Below are 24655 nucleotides of genomic sequence, written 5' to 3' on the forward strand. Positions count from 1 at the left end.
AACAAACAGGACCATCATTACTAGTATTTTAATCACATATCGACGCGTAAAGTTTCGATAATATTTATTACAATAACTTAAAGTACAAATCAACTCTACGAGGAATTCAAGCTTCTTCTTGGACAGAGAGTCACTGCTGTTGAAGAGTTCGACATAAAGTTGCGTACACTGGCTCACTCAGTATGGTGAAACCACGTAATCAAAAGGTACGCCTGTTTTGCTGTTTTGTGCACCGTACCCTTAAAGATGTTACACCGCTGACAAATGGTATTTTTTCGTTATCATAAACAGGAGCAGACAAATCATTATTTTTCTTCAGTTACAAAAGTTACTTAGTGTACACTATTACCATCGTTGCAAAGTTTGAGCTTCTTATTTTACTTTCAGATAAAAATATTTAAAATAATTCTTGCTTCCCGAAAAAAAATCCATGGCACTATGCTCTATATTGAATGAAGAACTAATTGAACGGTTATTAGTCAAACGTCATATTTATACGTTGTCCAATGCTCTGGTCAATTTGAATACTAACGTATATTTTTTTATTACTATAACTGATTCATCTCCCTTGCATGTTAGTATCGACTGTTCATGTATACTATCACTTTGCGGGCAACATTACGTCATTAACACAGAAACAGGTGAAATAAAACACAATACCTTCCCTCATGGGCAGGTGGCTCTGTAATATATATATACAAAACATTATTATATAATTTTGTATTTCACACCGACAATATAGGACTAAATTTGACTTCAATCTTAAGCTTCGTATTTTTTCAAACTATACTCATCCGCCCCTTTTTCTATGACGTCGCAAAAATAGTTCTTATATTTCAGTTATTTTTTTCATGTCAAATAGTAATAACATATTCAAAAAAACAAATCTGTTTAATTGTATGTCTGCGATTGTCTCGTACATGTGTTATAAGTAAACATTGACACGTGATTTTGTGGAATGTCAAAGGAAGTCCGCCAACGTTTACGATTTGTTTCTTAATTTAGGTTTTTTAGATTTAGTGTAGGATACAACAGTATGTTTTTGTTTACAATCGGATTTACAAAATAAATATAGATTTTATGATGTAAAGAATGCATTGTTATTCTGATGTTTTTGATTTCTTGTCCACCCTAACGATAATGACATCGTATTTTCTCTTAATATAAAGCTGTTTATAATGTGTATACCTTACCTTGCCTGACCCAAAATAAGGCCTCTAACCTAAAAAGGGTGCCTCTATCCTTTTGTCGACAAAATGGTCTTGGGGTAATATTAAATAAGTGATTTTCGTAAATGTTTCTGGATTTTGAGGTTAAACGACTATCACTGGGAAATGATGTGGGGATATAATACTGTCATTATATTGCGTCTCATTATATACCATCTTGATCCGAGGAAAATTTTATAGACATCTGTATCTTCCATCTTGATCCGAGGAAAATTTTATAGACATCTGTTTCTTCCATGTTGATCCGAGGAATATTTTATAGACATCTGTATCTTCCATGTTGATCCGAGGAATATTTTATAGACATCTGTATCTTCCATGTTGATCCGAGGAATATTTCATAGACATCTGTATCTTCCATGTTGATCCGAGGAATATTTTATAGACATCTGTATCTTCCATGTTGATCCTAGGAATATTTTATAGACATCTGTTTCTTCCATGTTGATCCGAGGAACATTTTATAGACATCTGTATCTTCCGTGTTGATCCGAGGAATATTTTATAGACTTCTGTATCTTCCGTGTTGATCCGAGAATTATTTATAGACATCTGTATCTTCCGTGTTGATCCGAGGAATATTTTATAGACTTCTGTATCTTCCGTGTTGATCCGAGAATTATTTATAGACATCTGTATCTTCCATGTTGATCCGAGGAATATTTTATAGACATCTGTATCTTCCATGATCCGAGGAATATTTTATAGACATCTGTATCTTCCATGTTGATCCGAGGAATATTTTATAGACATCTGTTTTTTCCATGTTGATCCGAGGTATATTTTATAGACTTCTGTATCTTCCATGTTGATCCGATGAATATTTTATAGACATCTGTATCTTCCATGTTGATCGGAGGTATATTTTATAGACATCTGTATCTTCCATGTTGATCCGAGGAATATTTTATAGACATCTGTATCTTCCATGTTGATCCGAGGTATATTTTATAGACATCTGTATCTTCCATGTTGATCCGAGGAATATTTTATAGACATCTGTATCTTCCATGTTGATCCGAGGAATATTTTATAGACATCTGTATCTTCCATGTTGATCCGAGGAATATTTTATGGACATCTGTATCTTCCATCTTGATCCAGTCACTGGTGTATTATGCCGTTTTGTATCTTTTGTGACTTACAAAATCAATTAGCGTCGCGTTACAGTCAGTGTTCATAGAAATATTTACACTGAGTTAAAGGAATGTTTGTGGTTCATCTTAGCCGCTGATTACTTCCTCAAATAAACTTTTAAATTTATTCGGTATTTAAAACCAATATGAGTTACAATAATGAAGACCAGTGACGACAATTTGATAACTAAACTTAGTCATCCTTCAAAACGTCCTGTTTTAGCTAATTATCGTAGTGTAGGACTAATTAACACAGTTAGTGGCAAACAAACAACATTAGTATAAGGTACGTATCAATTAAATCAGCTACAAGATTTGTCTGAAAGGTGCCGGTCATATTATTGCTACAAGATTTGTTTGAAAGGTGCCGGTCATATTTTTGCTACAAGATTTGTCTGAAAGGTGCCGGTCATATTTTTGCTACAAGATTTGTCTGAAAGGTGCCGGTCATATTTTTGCTACAAGATTTGTCTGAAAGGTGCCGGTCATATTTTTGCTACAAGATTTGTCTGAAAGGTGCCGGTCATATTTTTGCTACAAGATTTGTTTGAAAGGTGCCGGTCATATTTTTGCTACAAGATTTGTTTGAGGTGCCGGTCAAATTTTTGCTACAAGATTTGTTTGAAAGGTGCCGGTCATATTTTTGCTACAAGATTTGTTTGAAAGGTGCCGGTCATATTTTTGCTACAAGATTTGTTTGAAAGGTGCCGGTCATATTTTTGCTACAAGATTTGTTTGAAAGGTGCCGGTCATATTTTTGCTACAAGATTTGTTTGAAAGGTGCCGGTCATATTTTTCCGCCATCAACACGCTTGTGTTCAGTTGTAAACAAACTTCTTTAGAATTATATGATTAAGTAAAAATGCTACACCTGTAATTGAAAGGTTATTAGTCAAACGTCATATTTATACGTTGTCCAATGCTCTGGTCAATTTGAATACTAACGTATATTTTTTTTATTACTATAACTGATTCATCTCCCTTGCATGTTAGTATCGACTGTTCATGTATACTATCACTTTGCGGGCAACATTACGTCATTGACACAGAAACAGATGACCTAAAACACAATACCTTCCCTCATGGGCAGGTGGCTCTGTAACATATATATATAAAACATTATTATATAATTTTGTATTTCACACCGACAATATAGGACTAAAATTGACTTCAATCTTAGGCTTCGTATTTTTTCAAACTATCAATAACGAAACAATAATTTTACAATAAAAAAGTCAAAACATGTCTTATTTCTTGTTTAATTAGCTTAACAAATTAGAAAACAGCAGTTTGATTAAGTGAGTTTCTGTAGTCACTTAATTAAAGCTAAAATTCATATCGCCACATTTAACAGATGGATGGACACTCGTCATGGCATTGTTAGAACGTGCGTTGCACGTGTATGACAGGATACCTATTTCTCTGAAATTACACCCAATCAGCCCGAATGTTTTAGAATTGAGAAAGCGACCTCGGAGGTATATTATATGTTTGTGGGCCGTGATTAGGTCTCTGTTTTATTTGCTATTGATCGGTCTTTCTGAATCTGTTGACAGTATGTCATTGAGGTGATTATCGCAGATAATTTCGTTTAAATTAACTCTTCGCACGATTTCAACACAAAACACACTGTTTAACAAGTTCAGTACTCGCCTCGTGACAAACTAGTATTACTTCAACTACCATTTCATTCCTGACGTTAATTATTTAAGATTACTAAAACAGACTAAAAAAACCTACTGTAATTGGCCGATATCATCCGTGCTGATAATGTTGTCATATTCTAATGCAGGCTTTCGTTTTATTTCAGCTAATATGATTAATACTAATTAGAATTGGTAAAGTATATAGCAATCGAGTAATTGAAATGTATAGCCAGTATGTTGTATGATGCCGGACCGTTACAGATAAAAAGATGGCGTGGACACGACCTTGAAGGCCGACACCATCATGTAGTAAAATTAACGCTTTTCAATTATTCATATCTTAATGTTATTGGTTTAGTAGCCATGCAAACACGTTGTCTCACCCGTCGATTTAGAGAAAAGAATTTTCAAAAAGGCGTCACCATAATAATAGTGATGGATTATCAATGTTAATAAACGGCTTGTCTTTTAACGATAGCCAGCTTTTAGTAACGTAAATGTTACCGACTTTCAAATAAAATTACACATTTAGTTTCATTTGGTTTTATTACTTTAACGTTGTGTTGGAAGCCAGTGTCATTTAAGAATGTGTCTAGGTATGCTGGTAGGGGAAGACCGGAGTTCCCGAAGAAAATCCACCGAACAGTATCAGTGCCTAGCAACTGCCCCACATACATGAAGAGGTGGAGGGCTTGTGGTGATATGTAAGGACATTTCAATCACTCAGCCACCGCCCCCTTTTCATGTACACATGGACACAATGGGCACCATACTCCACATCATATGGACCATGTTATATAATGATTTAATTATACATAAGGTGTATCACGTGTTTCTGTATTACTGTTTAATCACGAACAGTCCCTATTGATGATTGTTGTAGGTCTACAACGATCATATTTCGGTAGCAATGATTAGCATCGATATCCAGGTATCTATATCACATATTAATAAAACAAAAAATGATTGGTTTATTTAACAAAACCATCTGAAGAGAAGCATTAACGCTAGCGAAATTACAGAATAAATGACTTAACACTGTGACCTATTTTTGAAAGTAAGTTATGTTTCCAATTTATTTTATTTTCAGCATATCAATGCATTCTAATTTATGAATATCATTCAAAAATGTCAAATAATAGCAAAACTGGACACTGGACAAAGCAGAAAATTGACCCTCCTGTTTAACCCGCCTCCCATAACTCACAAATGACCTTAATCATATGTCATATCATGCTGTTCTAACCCCTGGATATCTGTAATCTGTAAACAAAAAATGATTATTGGTCACGGCTGCCAGAGTGCCCTTATATTTTCATAATTATATAAACTGCAAGCACTTTTCATAAGTTATCGAAATGAAAAAAATGGAATAAAAAATACTGCCAGAAATACCACCATTTGAAATCACATTAGGTTGACACTAAAATAAGATTATCGGTAAAGTAACATTATCGCTGAAGTTTAAACATCGATAAAATGAAAATAGCATCGTTAAAATAGGAAAAAAATTAGCTCTGAAATGATGCTATCGATAAAAGATTCATTATAGAGCGTTTGGAATCGTCGCGAGACAATAGGAACAACATTATAAGTTTGAACCATTGTCTACATATATTTGATCCCGTCGGTAAGCATAACACATAGTCTATCTACTGCTTTTACAAGTGCAATAACGAAGTGTTTTGTTTATAATAACTAATGCCTTTTTTTGAGATTCCTTTTCTGTTTTGAGTTCGCGTGATAGGATTTAGAATACCACGATAAAAAAACCGTTCTAACATAAAAATGTTTTAGCAACTGAATGTTATAATGGAAGTGAAGCAGTAATACATGTAAAAAAATACCCCAATCAATGTTCCTTCAGCCTTCTACAAGAGAGGTGGTTATTGCCCTGTAACGCTCTTTACATGTAGCATATCCATCCATTGTTTGCACGAATTTAGCATGTATGTTATGATTTAATTGTTTATGTAATTTATTTTGTTCATGAAATCTTCGTATTTTAAAGGAAATAAAGATATGATAATAAACAGATGGGTGAGGGTGTATTTCGTTTACTAATTATGACAACGTTTTATCAGAGGCCCTTCTCTCTGTTCTACTAGCTTTTTACTCCTTAAACCTACAGCTTGTTGTGGTTTAAATGTTGGTAAATTGTCAAAATATTTAACATTTTATCTATCATGGCAAAGATCACTTAGAGCTTGTATTTGACTACTTTTCACTACTTTCCACTATTCCTGGACCAACAGTCAGGACCGTTTGACAAGCGTTGTATTTTATTTAATTTTCTGTATGAATGTCATCTATTTACACTTCTACCCTGTGTTATCTACAATTCCCAAGTGAGTCTACAGTGTAAATCTTACTTAAAACAATCTAAAGCAACATATTTTGCAATGTTAAAAAAGAGGGCAAAACACCGATAGTCCCCCGCATCACACACGTCATGACAATATAGAAGTAATTGTAAAATGAATGTAAATACCAGTGGTATCCAGAAAGTGATATTTAAATCATCCTACTTTGTATAGGCCTTTAAGGTAAGATATGTCTGTCGATCACGGACTGTATGACAAGTCATGGCTGAATGATACAGTATCGAGTATATATCAAATAGACATTGTCAAAGGAGCAAAACAAATACCTCCAAAGATCAAATTAAATGATTTACTATGATCGGTAAGAATAAATAAGGATTTTCTTTAATTTTCTCTTTGTGTTGTAGAGTTAGACAACATTCAAAAATTTATACTTTAAAGGGTTCCAAGATAAAAAAAATCAATAATGTTGTTACAAAAAATGATTCCTCCTACAAGTAAAATGCTATAATTACTATAGAATTTCACAGTAGATAATGTTTTGCCTTTGATAAGAGTTGATGTTGTTTTAAGTGACTCTCTCCGCTTTAAATGGTAAATTAACACCCTAATTTACTGTTCTACTTTGTCTTTGACGGCAGGTTAATTATAACCGTTAATGAGAGCTATCACGGGATAGCTCAGATCGTTTTAACTTTACGACTTCCCTAAAAAAATAATACTTGCTGGTGCGTTACGTGTGGCTTGCTCACGGTGTTTTGAACCATAGTCAAGCAAGTACAAAGGGTTGAGATCTAATTATATAGACTGTGCATGTAAGGACTAATACTTGTACTTTAGTAATAACGCTTTTTTAAACCTGCTTAGACAGAAGGCATCTTTGATCAGGGAGTATCGATTGGCGGTGGTGTTCTAATTAAAACATCTATAGTACTAAGAGTGGATTTATGGTGTATACAATACCGTAAAATTGATTCTGTTCTCGTCAGATACTCGGTTTTATAGGTAAGATTTACCCAGGTGAGGTATATTAACCTGCTAAGCGTACCTTTCAATTGATACCCAGTAGGTATATGAGGATTCAATATATCCAATATACACATCCTAATTCTATCCGATTACGTTCTGTACAATATTGTCTGGTATTAATGCTGGGCTATATTTGCAAGCCTTTGACTGTAGAAATTACTTAAATTACAGACACACTCGGACGATCATCCAACATTTGTACCTGTATCGGTAGTGACAAATCGGACGTTACAAACACATTAGCCGACAGTCTCCTGGGAGCAGGTCCATCTGAATGACGTTTAATGAATTATATCCCCCTCCCAGTCCCGTTCCAACCCTATCTATCGCACGACAATAGATTAACAACATGCCTTCATCCAAGCGGCTACACTGCAAACACAGAAAATATTTAAACACGATCGCTTAGAATAACTCTTATTAATCTTTTATTTACAGTATTTTCATATCATTAAACTATTCAAGTTCCATTTGAATGGGTCCTTGTATGCGCGTAAATATCGGCATTGTTAGCTTGTATTACGATATCGATCAAACTGCTTACAACCGACAGGTCCGAAGTGCCACCGGTTTGCCCGAATATGTCTGTAAAACGTTTCGCTGATGTCAAGTTTAAAATAGACATCAATACAATGTACATTGATGACACGAAAAACAATCTGGTTACATAGTCTAAAAGTTATGAAGCTGACTTAAAAAGCCTTGATCATCCAACATCATCCGGCAATAACCGTGAAAACAAAGCTAGGTTATACGTGTAATTAATACAAACAGGTGATAAATGTTAGCGGCGGTAATACACACTCGGACTGGTAACAATCTCCTATAGTAGATAGCTGTCACACTGCCTTACTATACCCGTGAATTACATTTCTCATAAATATTCATCATTCTTTAAGCGGTAACATTTGAGGTCCATTAAAACAATGAGATGAGAACGAGCCACAATTGGAACTATTACAATAATATCATTGGAAACCTAGCATACATCCGGCTTATACAACAGATAATCCATTAGTAAATATACACCGCTTTCACTATTATTTATGACTTTTTTCCTTCATTGATAAATATGTCTCGTCTATTTTGCCATTTTTCTGATTGTTTGATATCCTTTACATTGTTTAATTATTAACCTTTTACAGTCACATACATTGTTACTTTGCATTCATCAGCTAACCCAAAATGATACTTTTTTTAAATGTCGTGGAATGTTTTCGGGAAAACCTCATATTTCTGTTGAGGAAATTTAATGCGGTATGAATACATGATGACTTATCTTTATGCGATGTGAATGTTCCCATTTTTAACAATTAGGCATGCAATTGCAATTGATGATTATAGTGTTTCATACCATTGTTGGGGTTGTATCATTTTGTAACTGAAGAATAAGATACAAGATGAAATATATATATGGGTGCTCTTGCATCGGGTTATTTATAGACAGAACATTATCATTCTTTCAATAGCAATCGATACTTTACTCACGATTTTGTTTATTTCGAAGTGTACCAAATATTTATCACATACTGCCGATTATATGAGTTTATTACGTTTCATGTAACTTTCTATCAAACAGTTTACATAACGATGTATTATTTAGTATTTGCGTTTACTGGCGAATAAATGGACAGCCAAAGCTATAATATTTTTAACCTACGGATTGTAACATATGGCCAAACTGATCATGTCTTTGATACCGCTAATGTTAAGGTAACTATTCATAATTTGCTATTATGAAATGTCAAAGACCATATCGTTAAAGCATTGGCTTATCTGAGTACTTTATTTAATAACGTAACGTTCATTTCATTTCTTTAGCTTTGTGTTTTGTCCTCTGCTCAATCATCTCATGGATAAACTCCAATTAATGGATACTTTAATTATAAATTTTTAAAGGTATTTGGTAGATATTAGGAAATGTTGTATCACTACTAAAAACGACTCCATACTAAACAAACCACTGATATACCGGTAGACCAAAGTTACATTACGTTAAATATACAAAGCACATGAGCTATAACGTCTTATACGGTGTAATACATTAAAACAATCATATGACCTGTCTCGATTCTGATTTTATATATATATACACACTAAAGAGTTTGAGTCACAGGGACAACACACGTTTAATCAAATTCCAATGGAAACAAGACATTCTCTGACACAATTCATTTCTCTTTTAAAACCATGCTAACTCTAGGATAGAATAAGATATGTTTAACAATGAAGCATAGCAATTATTCGCTCATTCATCAACAATTACTGGATTTATAATAAAGATGTTCACACGCGTCCGGTGTATTTCTAAGGAAAGTTTTCTGCGTGACAAATAATTAATTCTAGCGTATAGCATTGTTCTGGACAGGAATCCCTTATATCTTATCCTTATTTTATCTTTGGAAACATTCAAAACGTTTTCTTATGGGAATTAAATATGACAACTTTTGTGATGCAGGACGGCGCTCTGAAATATATTCTTTTGATGCAGGTGAGAGGTTATTTTACCGATTGCTTGATTTTCTTTCCGTTCCGAGTGTCATTGATTTAAATCAGAACTTAAACAATCACTTTCATTCCATTCAATACACAAAGTTCATTGCTATATAATCCATGTGTTTCCCCTCAACAGCAGCCGAATACACAAGAGAGATTGTTTAATATGATTCATTGCCGGCCTGCACGAACACCTGAATGTCATCGTCACTTCTATTGTACAGGGAGCAGATAAGTAAGTACTACTCAGTTCATTGTAAATTATAAGAATTTTTAGTGAATTCGGGAAATCTTGATGTTTGTCTTAAGGTTTCTATTGTCAAGAGCTGATGCTTCTTTTTGCGTACTTTCATCTCAGTATTGTTAATTTAGAAGAGCCATGGTTTTTTCCAGTTTTACGTCATCAAAATGGTAAGACTGTAATAAAACTACATAATTTCGCTAAATAGTCAATTCAATTTTAATAGAATTTCATTTTGTACATATGTAATAGTAACAATTTCACCACTTATAATGTGGTAGGGAGATTACCCTACATTTGTATGTAACATAAAACATGTTTATTGGGCTATTGGGAGCTATACTCTCTGGACCAGGATTTAACCAGTCGGCTGACACAAGTTTGTTTTCCATAACTTACGGTAAAATATTATAAGTTGATCAATAGATTTATGTTCGCCTGTTTGGTTTTTATTGGATATTAGTTCACTGTCAAACGACCCGTGCCCCAGCCAATTTCCACCACTCTAAGACTATAACCCGGAGGCTCACACTAATACAAATTGTGGAAATAAGAACTAGATGTTAATTTTTCGGATTCCCAATTCCATATATATAATCACTGTTGGTGATTCGATAGCAAGCTAATGTCGTAACGTGCTAGTCAGTATGCAGGACGACTCCGCTAAACCAACTGGAAAGACGGAGTTGAGTGACGAAACGTTATTTAATTTCCGTTTGTTATTTCAGTGTAACCCGAATATTCTCGTCGTTCTCAGCCACGCAGCGCATACCTCATATAGCCAGTGGTTTTTCACAATCCGATGAAATTAAAAAAAATAACTAGTAACATCACTGCTTATAATTATTGTTTTGACTATTTGATCACATGAACTATGTTTGAAAGTACAATTCAATTGATTTTTCAAGGATTTCTTGTTTTGCTTTTCAAATTAGTATGCAACGTCTGTGTATATATAATGATTTTACAATAACGTCGATTGTTGGTACTATTCTCGTTTTTTAGTGATATGAAAAAAGAATCGGCCAATCAGAAAGCTAGATTTACAGTGAAAACAAAGAAAAAATTATTATAGCAATTTATAGGGAATACAAACTATGTTAGATCGAAGTTTGGATTGTAACTATCCGATGAACAGCACAACATTTTAATGTTAAATGATTATTTTTCATTTGTTATCATCTAAATCTAGCATTCTGAATTTGGCATTCAGATTGGCTGATTTTTTTCTCATACCATTATTAAAGAAAAATCGAGAATGGTGCGAAATCCCGATGTTATCGGTACGTCACAATAAAAACATTGACGTTGCGTATTGATTTGTAAAAATAATCCCTTGGACAATAAATGAGATCGTACTTGTAGAAATGTATTTGATTTTATCAAGTAGTCTGGAAAATTAATTATAAGCATTGATGTCGTTATTTATTAATTTCACAGGGTTATTATGCAAATTTTGTTTGCAAACTGTGTGAAACCGCTTAGCGGATTTTCACAAAAATCATAACCCGATGAAGTTAAAATATAGTGACATAAATGCTTAAATGTATGCAAATCGAATCGCTGTTTTTTATCATTAGCGGTGTTGGTATTCAGGTTTGTACTAAAAAAGGCGTCTTTTTGATAGCTGAATAGACAATGCCTTTGCCAAAACCTCAGGCTTAAATTGTAAGATTGAACTAGTACATGTATTAAGGGAAGTGATATCTATATATATATTCCTAACGCAAACTGTGGAGTAATATCAGCGAATTCAGATAACAAATTCTGCTTGTAGCTTTTAACAAAAAACTAACAGCGACAGGGGAGTCAGGGGTGTTAACTAAACGTCGTTATATTTCTTGGAAGCGTAAAGTGCTTAAGGGGAAATTCCGAGCGCATCTGTTCTCAGCCATGTTCAATCAAGCGTGACGCTTAGAGAATCTCGCGATATAGGCCTTTAAGCTCCATATCATTGATTTTATTAAGCGAGAGGCTGTCCGGTTAGCTTTGATTACCTCCTATTTCTCGACAACAATAATTAACAGATAATCGGAACTGTCATCACCCTCGGGCCACCACGGCTGGACGGACGGGCCAGGAGATGGATGGGCTCCAGTACCCAACTCTGGTACTTAACATTCAATTACGGATACTATTTCATTTCAGTAATCACTTTTGCATCAAAATATATGGTAAGTTAATGAAACCGAGAAAATCTGTTTACCGTAATCGAGGCGAGTAAATTTCATTACTTGAGCAAATATTTACATGTTTGTGTATGCACTGCGGGTATGGGTAATAACTTACAACCTAATCTACATAACCAATACCAAACCCAGCGCTGAAACTAAATAGATTCCATGCAATTGGCAAGAGCCGCCAAAACAATTGATTCAAAATGAATATATCAACATCATTTATATTGTAATCAAACAAACGGGGGGAAGCAATGTTTAAAAAAGAATTTAGGAGTTGCATAATAACATAAAATCATCGTCACATTTGCATGTTCATTTGAATAAACCTCTGAAAACTAATTAGACGAAGTTTACGGTTTCTATATAGCCTAAGGAATCAGTGAAGTTGTGAATATTTGTCAATAATTATCACATGATAATGTTTTAAATGAGAATTATCGATTACATAACGTCCGTACATCTTTTCCTGGGTTAAGCCATTGATACTGGTTCTAAAAGGTTAGGTATAGCGAAATAAAACACTCACTTGCCATCTATTTGTTGAAGCATTGTCTCTATTCTGGGTTAGTCATTATCACAGCTGAAATGAACCTACCGGGGTATTTGTCAATGGTCAATAAAACAATAAAATAAAACGTTAAAGTCACTGACGACTTATGAACGCACACTGTGCGAAGTAAATGTAAAGCTCAAGTACTTATTTATTTTGCACTTTTCTAATGTTTAATAATGAAATACATTTCACGTGTATCCTACAACTTTTTATACAAATTATAAAGAACGTTGATGTGCTGTATTCTAAATATTACTAAGTATATGCTAATTTAGACTGGTTTAATATATAACGCGTTATTCTCTGTTGTTCAGTTAGCCTATATTCAAATATTCCGCAGTTGATACCCGTCTTCATCACACTTGAATCTCCTTATGGGCAAAAAAATCCGAGCGTTTTTTTTTTCTGAAGAAAGCAATTGAACTATTCGTCACAAAATGATGTCGACGGTCCTCAGATTTTATGTTTAATTAAGATACTCCAACATAAGTTGCGGCGAGTCCCACTCTAATCGCCCAAACACTAAAATTCACTGCAATAATTACTTTAATACACTTTATCTGTGTAATGTACACAAAAATGATCAGAAAATAATACCAGGACTGATGTTCAATGTCACTTCAAACTACGAAACAATGGCTACCAGAAGGATGGTCACGTGCCTCAGAGAAGCATCTCGAGACTGGTCACGTGGCTGTTATTCGGTACCCATCTGCCCGCCACCTGTACTTGCAGATTAAAAGCCGGCTATCGGAATATCTTCATATTTCATCTACTTGTACAATCCGCTGTAAGTCAGTTCAAATTGTTAATTTACCTGAGTATAATTTGGCCACGTGTTTAGCGATATACCTGTCGCGTCCACGTCGGAGGTAGAATTCCATTTTTATGATGAGCTTGGACGAGTTGTCACGTCTTCATTAATGAAGTATTTTATGTATTTTTGCGTATCTGATTTCATTTTTCATTTACATTTATTTCAGAGCTAGGGTTAATTGTAAAATATTTGATAATGTATATTTATTGTTTATATTCACGTGTTTACTGTAGTTGGTATGGCTAGTTTGTATCACTAGTATACACAGCTTCCTGTTCCTGTTTTGATAACAATTATTAAACCCGTGGAAATTGGAGATAGGTACCTATTCTGGGCCCGGCACCATAAAACTTTCTCAGATAAATTTTTTTACTCAAGTCTATGGAAAATCATATACTTGAGTAAAAATTCTGTCTGAGAATAGTTTTATGGTGCCGGGCCCAGATGTTGCAGATAATGTACCTGTTTGAAACAATTAATTTGAAAAATAAGGGCATTGTTTATTGTTCGCTTAATAACATTGGTTTGATGTCAATTTTAGATTTTACCATATTGTATAGTTACACCTTTTATGATGTTTTATGTAAATTGAGATGTGACACTTAATACATATATTGTATTGTGTTTAGAATTCAGAATTCATGTTGGTGTTCATGTCACAGAATGAAGTAAGCTCCACTGGATTATTCACACACGATTTGTCATATAAAACAATGACCATATTAAGACATTAATATTATTGCAGCATCTCGGACACTGTCTTTCGCTTCGAAAGAATTCATAGAATTTGTAATTACTATTTCGGAGAATTGCCAATCACATTTTCTCGAAACGTTAGTGGGAAATAAGGAAAAATGAAAATAAACTCTACATGTGAAGTAATTAGTAGCGTACATTTCCTGAAATCTTGGTCAATTTCTTTTTTCATTACGTTTGCTTGCAAGTTGTTAGTAATTGTCACAAGAATAAAACAACATTAACCTACATGGACGCGCGAGTAAAGTTAAGTTATTTATTCTGAAGAAAACCCAGTCAGGAATACATTAAAAAAACCACTTTGCCTCAGATATTTTTTCACTTTTTTTGTTTTGTTTTTCAACGCTTTTAATTTTTTAAAATCTTTATTGAAAAGCATATTTAAGTTGGTCTCGTTCATAAAAGATTTTATTTTTAGATATTTATCACTTATTTGTTTATTTTTGTGAATATGGATGCTACTGTGTTTAATTTTGTTATTCAAACGGTGTTTATGCCATGTGAGTTTAGTGTAATTACAGTTTTAAATCAATTAAGCTCAATATGATGTGAGCTATTCGATCGCGATACTAACCAACAAAACTAGAAATTATTAGTTATTTAATGCAAATTAGAAACTTGAACAAAATAATATGAATATGGAATTAAAATCAATCAATATAATGATTTCCTATTTAAAAATAGGGCTAAAATTTTACAAACAATACATATTTGCTATGTATGTTGGTAAAGGCGACTAAATTAAGGGTGTGGTTTTTCTTTCTTCCAAACTTACTTCTTCCTAACGTCTCCCTTGACACTACCTCACTTTTGGACATTGAGTTGAGTGCTCGCCCTGTGAGGAAGGCTGTGGGCTCTGTCCCTTGGCCGAGACACACCGCAGTCTATAAAAGTGGTAGTTTTTGTTCCTACTAAGTATAATGATAGTGGGACGACTGATTCGACAGTTGTAAGCATAATGATAGTGGGAAGACTGGTTCGACAGTTGTCAGTATAATGATAGTGGGACGACTGATTCGACAGTTGTCAGTATAATGATAGTGGGACGACTGATTCGACAGTTGTCAGTATAATGATAGTGGGACGACTGATTCGACAGTTGTCAGTATAATGATAGTGGGACGACTGATTCGACAGTTGTAAGTATAATGATAGTGGGACGACTGGTTCGACAGTTGTCAGTATAATGATAGTGGGACGACTGATTCGACAGTTGTCAGTATAATGATAGTGGGAAGACTGGTTCGACAGTTGTCAGTATAATGATAGTGGGACGACTGATTCGACAGTTGTCAGTATAATGATAGTGGGACGACTGATTCGACAGTTGTCAGTATAATGATAGTGGGACGACTGGTTCGACAGTTGTCAGTATAATGATAGTGGGACGACTGATTCGACATTTGTCAGTATAATGATAGTGGGACGACTGATTCGACAGTTGTAAGTATAATGATAGTGGGACGACTGGTTCGAAAGTTGTAAGTATAATGATAGTGGGACGACTGATTCGACAGTTGTAAGTATAATGATAGTGTGACGACTGATTCGACAGTTGTCACTATAATGATAGTGGGACGACTGATTCGACAGTTGTCAGTATAATGATAGTGGGACGACTGATTCGACAGTTGTCAGTATAATGATAGTGGGACGACTGATTCGACAGTTTTAAGTATAATGATAGTGGGACGACTGATTCGACAGTGGTCAGTATAATGATAGTGGGAAGACTGGTTCGACAGTTGTCAGTATAATGATAGTGGGACGACTGGTTCGACAGTTGTCAGTATAATGATAGTGGGACGACTGATTCGACAGTTGTAAGTATAATGATAGTGGGACGACTGATTCGACAGTCGTCAGTATAATGATAGTGGGACGACTGATTCGACAGTTGTAAGTATAATGATAGTGGGACGACTGATTCGACAGTTGTAAGTATAATGATAGTGGGACGACTGGTTCGCCCGTTGTAAGTATAATGATAGTTGGACGACTGATTCGACAGTTGTCAGTATGATGATAGTGGGACGACTGGTTCGACAGTTGTCACTATAATGATAGTGGGACGACTGGTTCGACAGTTGTCAGTATAATGATAGTGGGACGACTGATTCGACAGTTGTCAGTAAAATGATAGTGGGACGAGTGATTAGACAGTTGTCAGTATAATGATAGTGGGACGACTGATTCGACAGTTGTCAGTATAATGATAGTGGGACGACTGGTTCGACAGTTGTAAGTATAATGATAGTGGGACGACTGGTTCGACAGTTGTCAGTATAATGATAGTTGGACGACTGGTTCGACAGTTGTAAGTATAATGATAGTGGGACGACTGGTTCGCCCGTTGTAAGTATAATGATAGTTGGACGACTGATTCGACAGTTGTCAGTATGATGATAGTGGGACGACTGCTTCGACAGTTGTCACTATAATGATAGTGGGACGACTGGTTCGACAGTTGTCAGTATAATGATAGTGGGACGACTGATTCGACAGTTGTCAGTAAAATGATAGTGGGACGAGTGATTAGACAGTTGTCAGTATAATGATAGTGGGACGACTGATTCGACAGTTGTCAGTATAATGATAGTGGGACGACTGATTCGACAGTTGTCAGTATAATGATAGTGGGACGACTGATTCGACAGTTGTAAGTATAATGATAGTGTGACGACTGGTTCGACAGTTGTCAGTATAATGATAGTGGGACGACTGATTCGACAGTTGTCAGTATAATGATAGTGGGAAGACTGGTTCGACAGTTGTCAGTATAATGATAGTGGGACGACTGATTCGACAGTTGTCAGTATAATGATAGTGGGACGACTGATTCGACAGTTGTCAGTATAATGATAGTGGGACGACTGGTTCGACAGTTGTCAGTATAATGATAGTGGGACGACTGATTCGACAGTTGTCAGTATAATGATAGTTGGACGACTGATTCGACAGTTGTCAGTATGATGATAGTGGGACGACTGGTTCGACAGTTGTCACTATAATGATAGTGGGACGACTGGTTCGACAGTTGTAAGTATAATGATAGTGGGACGACTGATTCGACAGTTGTAAGTATAATGATAGTGTGACGACTGATTCGACAGTTGTCACTATAATGATAGTGGGACGACTGATTCGACAGTTGTAAGTATAATGATAGTGTGACGACTGATTCGACAGTTGTCACTATAATGATAGTGGGACGACTGGTTCGAAAGTTGTAAGTATAATGATAGTGGGACGACTGGTTCGACAGTTGTCAGTATAATGATAGTGGGACGACTGATTCGACAGTTTTAAGTATAATGATAGTGGGACGACTGATTCGACAGTGGTCAGTATAATGATAGTGGGAAGACTGGTTCGACAGTTGTCAGTATAATGATAGTGGGACGACTGGTTCGACAGTTGTCAGTATAATGATAGTGGGACGACTGATTCGACAGTTGTAAGTATAATGATAGTGGGACGACTGATTCGACAGTCGTCAGTATAATGATAGTGGGACGACTGATTCGACAGTTGTAAGTATAATGATAGTGGGACGACTGATTCGACAGTCGTCAGTATAATGATAGTGGGACGACTGATTCGACAGTTGTAAGTATAATGATAGTGGGACGACTGGTTCGCCCGTTGTAAGTATAATGATAGTTGGACGACTGATTCGACAGTTGTCAGTATGATGATAGTGGGACGACTGGTTCGACAGTTGTCACTATAATGATAGTGGGACGACTGGTTCGACAGTTGTCAGTATAATGATAGTGGGACGACTGATTCGACAGTTGTCAGTAAAATGATAGTGGGACGAGTGATTAGACAGTTGTCAGTATAATGATAGTGGGACGACTGGTTCGCCCGTTGTCAGTATAATGGCAGTGGCGTAGTGCCCGTGCATGCTTGCATGCTCAAGCATGAAAAAATAATATGACTTACATTTTTGTACAGTCAGAAAAAACACAACATTTGAATACACGTTACGCTGCTGAATATAAATTACGTATAAATACATATGATATGTCCAACTGTATGCCTAACATAACTTTGTGCACATTTGACAGACTTGAAGATTGGTCCATTCTGGAAAATTATTAGAATAGTCTATATATTTCCGGTTACCACGTGCATTTAGTTGTTAAATTTGATTGTTTGAATCTTGTCGAAGACAATATTAGACTTCTTCACCAAATTCCCTCAAGCAAATGTGGATTTTGAATCGGAAAACACTTACGAATACCAAAATAAACAACATCGCATGAAAAGTGAGAAATATTCTAAAAACATATAACTATATTTAAATGATAGCAAATCAACTGAAATAGCAATTGCAATATGTTCTTGGCCAAAGTGAATTTTTCAATTTTAGTTCACCTTCCGCCCCGTTAAAACGCGTGTTAATCCATGATTTTCGGTGTCTACTCACGAAATAGTTTACTTTTATTTTTGTAGAATATGAACAGATTGTTGATTAAGAAAATATTTTTTGTTATTGTAATTGTTAGAAATAGAACTGAATATGTAGAAAAATAGGTCATAAATACTATGTTTATTTTTTTTTATTGAGGTGGTCGAGGACTGGTCCCTTCTTACGCAATTACGTAAACTTAATATCAGTTTTGTTTAAAATATTCGCCATAAGTTTTTTATCACTTGAAATAACACAAAATATTGCCATTGCTTACTATTTTAATTTTTACAGACGAAAATCCGTTGTTTTTTTTGTTCGAGCACTTGTCAGGGGAGTCTAGTATAGTACTATTATATGTATATAAAAAAAATCACCACAGTTCTAATTTTGTGTATAGTTTTGCATGGTTATCAACTAAATATCGTGACCTCCATTTAACCATTGGTATATACGTTTAAAGTTACCATAGAAGTAAAATGGTTACTACATTGTAACAATGTCCCGTCAGCTTCTGGGGGGCTTCGCTGTCGCCCCCTGCACCCCCAGGCATGCAGACCTATCCAGACCTAGCTACGCCACTGAATGGCCGGATTTACTGTGTTGCTTTGTGACTTTAGCAGCATGTTTCAGTGAGATAGTAGTACAAAATGGACAAGACACGCACATATCGGAGCCACCCACATTACACAGGCGCTTCACAGTACAAAATGGACAAGACACATAGAGACAAATCACGCACATATCGTAGTCACCCACATTACACAGGCCCTTCACAGTACAAAATGGACAAGAAACATAGAGACAAAACACGCACATATCGTAGTCACCCACATTACACAAGCGCTTTACAGTACAAAATGGACAAGACACATAAAGACAAAACAGGCACATACATGTATCGTAGTCACCCACATTACACAGGCGCTTCACAGTACAAAATGGACAAGACACATAGAGACAAAACACGTACATATCGTAGTCACCCACACTACAAAGGCCCTTCACAGTACAAAATGGACAAGACACATAGAGACAAAACAGGCACATATCGTAGTCACCCACATTACACAGGCGCTTCACACACGTGGAAGGTATGATATGGGAGGAAGGCCATCATTATATCACATGAATTATTTCATATCAATAGGACATTAGAAAGCAAAGTTGAAAACTGAATCGAAGTTAATGTTGTTAAGTAGGTCGATACGGTAATACATTGGTTTACAGTTGACACTGACATGTATAAGGAGAAGACAGTTATTTTGTGGATTTTATTTATTGTGTCCTGATGCAATATACTTCCTAATCGTCGTCACCATCACCATGGCCGTTTCCGGTTTCAAATAGTTGATGCCATCCATTGGTAAACTCAGCGGACGAGAGGGAATCATCAGCTGCGAACGATATAACATTAAAAAATATATTTGTACATATAATATAAATATTTCAGGAAAACAAGTCCACAGGGTTCAATGCATATTTCTGTCACAAAATAACCATGTTATTATGTTTACTAGTGTCTATAGCAGGTAGCAACTCATAATTTGTGACCTTGTCATGCAAATGGCAGTTGTAAATTATATCACGCAAATATGGCATAAAGGAAGGCATTTAAATCATCACATGAACACCTATTATATACATTTAGGAACAATGACATGAAACAAAGAAACAAAAATAACAAACGTTGTATTTGTGGCAAAGCCTACAGATTTGTGGATGTTCACCTAAACTCCCATTTTACATTTATTCCTCTTAAAACAGTATTCCAACTATTTTCCGACGATATTATAACATTGGAATATGCACGTTGGTATCAATTGGAACGTCCCGTGCCATATTTGCGTGATATCATTTACAACCGCCATTTTCATGACAATGTCAAAAAGGAATCGTTGTGTATGTTTTGGAAAATCGAATTCGTAACATACATAAAACATGAAAAACAAGAATTTTACAGTGCATGAATTATTTCTTGTTGCTATTAAATGTTGTAGTTTTCAATAGATGGATGAAGGAACCTTTTTTCTTCCAGTTATGGAGCACATTGTATTCAATATACTTCAAAGAACCAAATGCATTTTTATATGAATCCAAGTTGTATCAAAAAGTTAAAAGTGTATTAGAAATTCATCTGTTATGTAATCGTGTTTTTGTTTCGAATATCAGTTTGCTATGTAATTAGTAATTCGATGTATCATTAATCTTTAGTGATTAAACAACTTCAAATCAATTAATCTAAAACAAACTAAACCGGAAGTTATCTCGTGATAAGACCGTTTCCGGTGGTGTTTGATTCAAATCAAGTTGGATCTAACCTCTACCGGAAACGACATGGAGAAGTAAAGGACACCAGAACACCTACCTGATGCGTCCATGACGGTAAACAGGTAGTCCATATCGGACTTGGTAATCCTCAGATCGTTTGTCACGTCGGCAACCGTGAAGTAGAAACCGGCATCGGCAGGGTCCCTGAGCTGATCATGTGACCAGCCTGACTCAAACTCCGATATTGTCACGTGACCATCTCCTGGAATCGGAAAGTAAATATATTAGTATCTCTTTTTCATGATCGCATGTTTTTTTTTAAAATCAAGATGTCAAAAATCAATACCTTACCTAAAGTTACTTATTTCAATCTTTTCACATTTTTTTTCAATTAAGACCTGAATAAATTGTTTGTGACATTTTATCAAATTGAATACAGATAATGATTTAAAATATTAGTAATGCTTATTTTACTTTTGTTAAAGTAAAAAAGAAAAAGGTATGGATCCTCCTCTCAACTTACCGCCATCTTAACTATATATTTAGCCATACATTTTTCTATTATATCTAATTACTTATTCATTGTAATCCTTATTTTTTCTGTTATATCAAATCAATTGTTCATTTTAATCCTTATTTGTCTATTGTATCTTATCACTTATTCACTGTAATCCTTATTTTTCTGTTATATCTTATCACTTATTCTTTGTAATCCTTATTTTTCTCTTATATCTAATCACTTATTCATTTTAATCCTTATTTTTCTGTTATATCTAATCACTTATTAATTTTAATCCTTATTTTTCTGGTATATTTTATCACTTAGACATTGTAATCCTTATTTCTCTGTTGTATCTAATAACCTATTCATTGTCATCCTTATTTTTCTGTTATATCTAATCACTTATTCTTTGTAATCCTTATTTTTCTGGTATGTCTTATCACTTAGACATTGTAATCCTTATTTCTCCGTTGTATCTAATAACCTATTTTTTGTAATTCTTATTTTTCTGTTATATCTTATTACTTAGACATTGTAATCCTTATTTTTCTGTTAAATCTAATCACTTATTCATTGTAATCCTTATTTTTCTGGTATATCTTATCACTTAGACATTGTAATCCTTATTTTTCTGTTATATCTAATCACCTATTCTTTGTAATCCTTATTTTTCTGTTATATCTTATTACTTAGACATTGTAATCCTTATTTTTCTGTTATATCTAATCACTTATTCTTTGTTATCCTTATTTTTCTGGTATATCTTATCACTTAGACATTGTAATCCTTATTTCTCTGTTGTATCTAATAACCTATTCTTTGTAGTCCCTATTTTTCTGTTATATCTAATTACCTATTCATTGTAATCCCTATTTTTCTGGTATATCTTATCACTTAGACATTGTAATCCTTATTTTTCTGTTATATCTAATCACTTATTCATTGTAATCCTTATTTTTCTGGTATATCTTATCACTTAGACATTGTTATCCTTATTTCTCTGTTGTATCTAATAAATTATTCTTTGTAATCCCTATTTTTCTGTTATATCTAATCACTTATTCATTGCAATCCCTATTTTTCTGTTATATCTAATTCATTGCAATCCCTATTTTTCTTTTATATCTAATCACTTATTCATTGTAATCCTTATTTTTCTGTTATATCTAATCACTTATTCTTTGTAATCCTTATTTTTCTGTTATATCTAATCACTTAGACATTGTAATCCTTATTCCTCTATTATATCTTATCACTTATTCATTGTAATCCTTATTTTTCTGTTATATCTAATAACCTATTCATTGTAAACCTTATTTTTCTGTTATATCTAATCACTTATTCATTGTAATCCTTATTTTTCTGTTATATCTTATCACTTATTCATTGTAATCCTTATTTTTCTGTTATATCTAATAACCTATTCATTGTAAACCTTATTTTTCTGTTATATCTAATCACTTATTCATTGTAATCCTTATAATTCTATTTAATCCTGTCTGACTTAACGAGGGACTCTTTTCTCTAAAACTCTGTGACGTTGTTATAGTATCCAATCAAAAGTTCCTTAAAAGGTCATGTTATATTAACATAAATCTTACATCCAATAGAAATTCTCGTTACAATGTGTTATCGAGTGATCGTTCAAATGTATTGTTATCGGAGAATGAATAAGAAAATGATAAGTAACATGTTGGTGTATTCAACAGAAATGTTATGCGAGCTGAAGCCTCGTATAGTTATATATAAGTATATATCTAAAGCTAAGAAGATACAGCGAATTGTTTATATCAGGAATTATGGAGTTTTGACTGAACGTCGTTTATATTATATTTAGGGACTGCGTCCCTGTTTAATTATGTTTAACCGATGATTTGCAGTATCTTCAATTGTAACTGAATATTGTAGTGTATAAAATGGTTTTAGAGATACTATTGATCCTGGTACTCCTCTTGTATTATTACTTTTATAAAGGATGAGAATATGCCAGACACACGATTGAATTAGACATAAACCTAGTGTTTGGGCATATCATACAACGTCCATGTTTAGATTATGACAAAATGATGACATTTTCACCTATACTTCGATATACGATAATTCGTTTGATGTTCCTAATATACCTTTAAATTGATTTACCTTTTAAATATAATCACAAACAACAAAAGGCAAGAAACAGCATGATATGTTTTTAGTGGTAATGTTTCACCTCATAAAAACACGGCATCATTTAAAATAGACTGGAAATCCACAAGGATATTCTGCATTTATCTAGTAATATTTCTTGAAGAGATTGTCAATGTTGTTGTCAAATAAATATTTTATATTGCGCAAATGCTTTTTGCAACTGAGTAAATAAAATTCAATAAAAAGGCTTTTATTTAAAAAAAAAATTATAACACAAAAGTGATACGAAATCAAAGAGGGACAACTCTAATATAAATGACTTACTATTACTATCAAATTCGAGGAAGATGTGGGCAAACTCATCCTTGGTCAGGTGATGGTTGTCGGCAGAACTGTGTTGGAACAGGCTTGAGCTCGACTGCCAATGCGGATCCGAGGCAACGCTGGAAAATACAAAAATCACATAAGTTAAGAAAGTAGAAGCCGCCCGGTCTGACCTTTTTCTGTAGATTACATTACTAAAATAAATACCCACAAAAATGTGTAAGTTTACAGTATATCAATAAGTACATCACGTGTAATTAGTTATATCACCGGTAATTAGTTATATCACCTGTAATTAGTTATATCACCTGTAATTAGTTATGTCACCTGTAATTAGTTATATAGCCTGTAATTGGTAAGAAGGTTAAATACATGTTATTAATTAAATATTACGTAACATATCAAACCATTTACCCGGACACAAAAAGTGATAAAACCAGGAAAGGAAGCATGATGACGAGTGTTGCTAAACAATCCGTTCGTGTTTATATACGGTAATAAGTCTAGTAGATGATAAGACACATGGTTACACTCCCACAAACAGTGGGCGGCCAGACCTTGACCACATTTAGACCTACATGTTATATCAGGAAATTTCTTCACTCGT

At 34.4% G+C, this 24655-nt stretch overlaps 1 protein-coding gene across 1 annotated transcript; it reads right to left on the bottom strand.

Moving 5' to 3' along the window:
- Nucleotides 1-20083: 20083 nt before the first annotated feature.
- On the bottom strand, nucleotides 20084-24548 carry LOC138332509 (insoluble matrix shell protein 5-like). The gene is made up of 4 exons (XM_069280512.1): nucleotides 24463-24548; nucleotides 24049-24167; nucleotides 21193-21357; nucleotides 20084-20221 (listed from the first exon to the last, which is right to left on the bottom strand). The coding sequence occupies exons 1-4, from the start codon at nucleotides 24498-24500 to the stop codon at nucleotides 20130-20132; spliced, it is 414 nt and encodes a 137-aa protein (XP_069136613.1). The 5' UTR covers nucleotides 24501-24548; the 3' UTR covers nucleotides 20084-20129.
- Between the last annotated feature and the right edge of the window lie 107 nt (nucleotides 24549-24655).

This window comes from Argopecten irradians, chromosome 10 (genome assembly GCF_041381155.1).
Source record: "Argopecten irradians isolate NY chromosome 10, Ai_NY, whole genome shotgun sequence".
Classification (NCBI taxonomy): domain Eukaryota; kingdom Metazoa; phylum Mollusca; class Bivalvia; order Pectinida; family Pectinidae; genus Argopecten; species Argopecten irradians.

Coding starts and splice junctions, on each gene's coding strand:
- LOC138332509 (XM_069280512.1), bottom strand. CDS start 24,500: ATGCTTCCTTTCCTGGTTTTATCACTTTTTGTGTCCGG. Junction 21,358..24,048: donor CCTCGAATTTGATAGTAATA/GTAAGTCATTTA, acceptor TTCCGATTCCAG/GAGATGGTCACGTGACAATA. Junction 20,222..21,192: donor TACCGTCATGGACGCATCAG/GTAGGTGTTCTG, acceptor TATCGTTCGCAG/CTGATGATTCCCTCTCGTCC.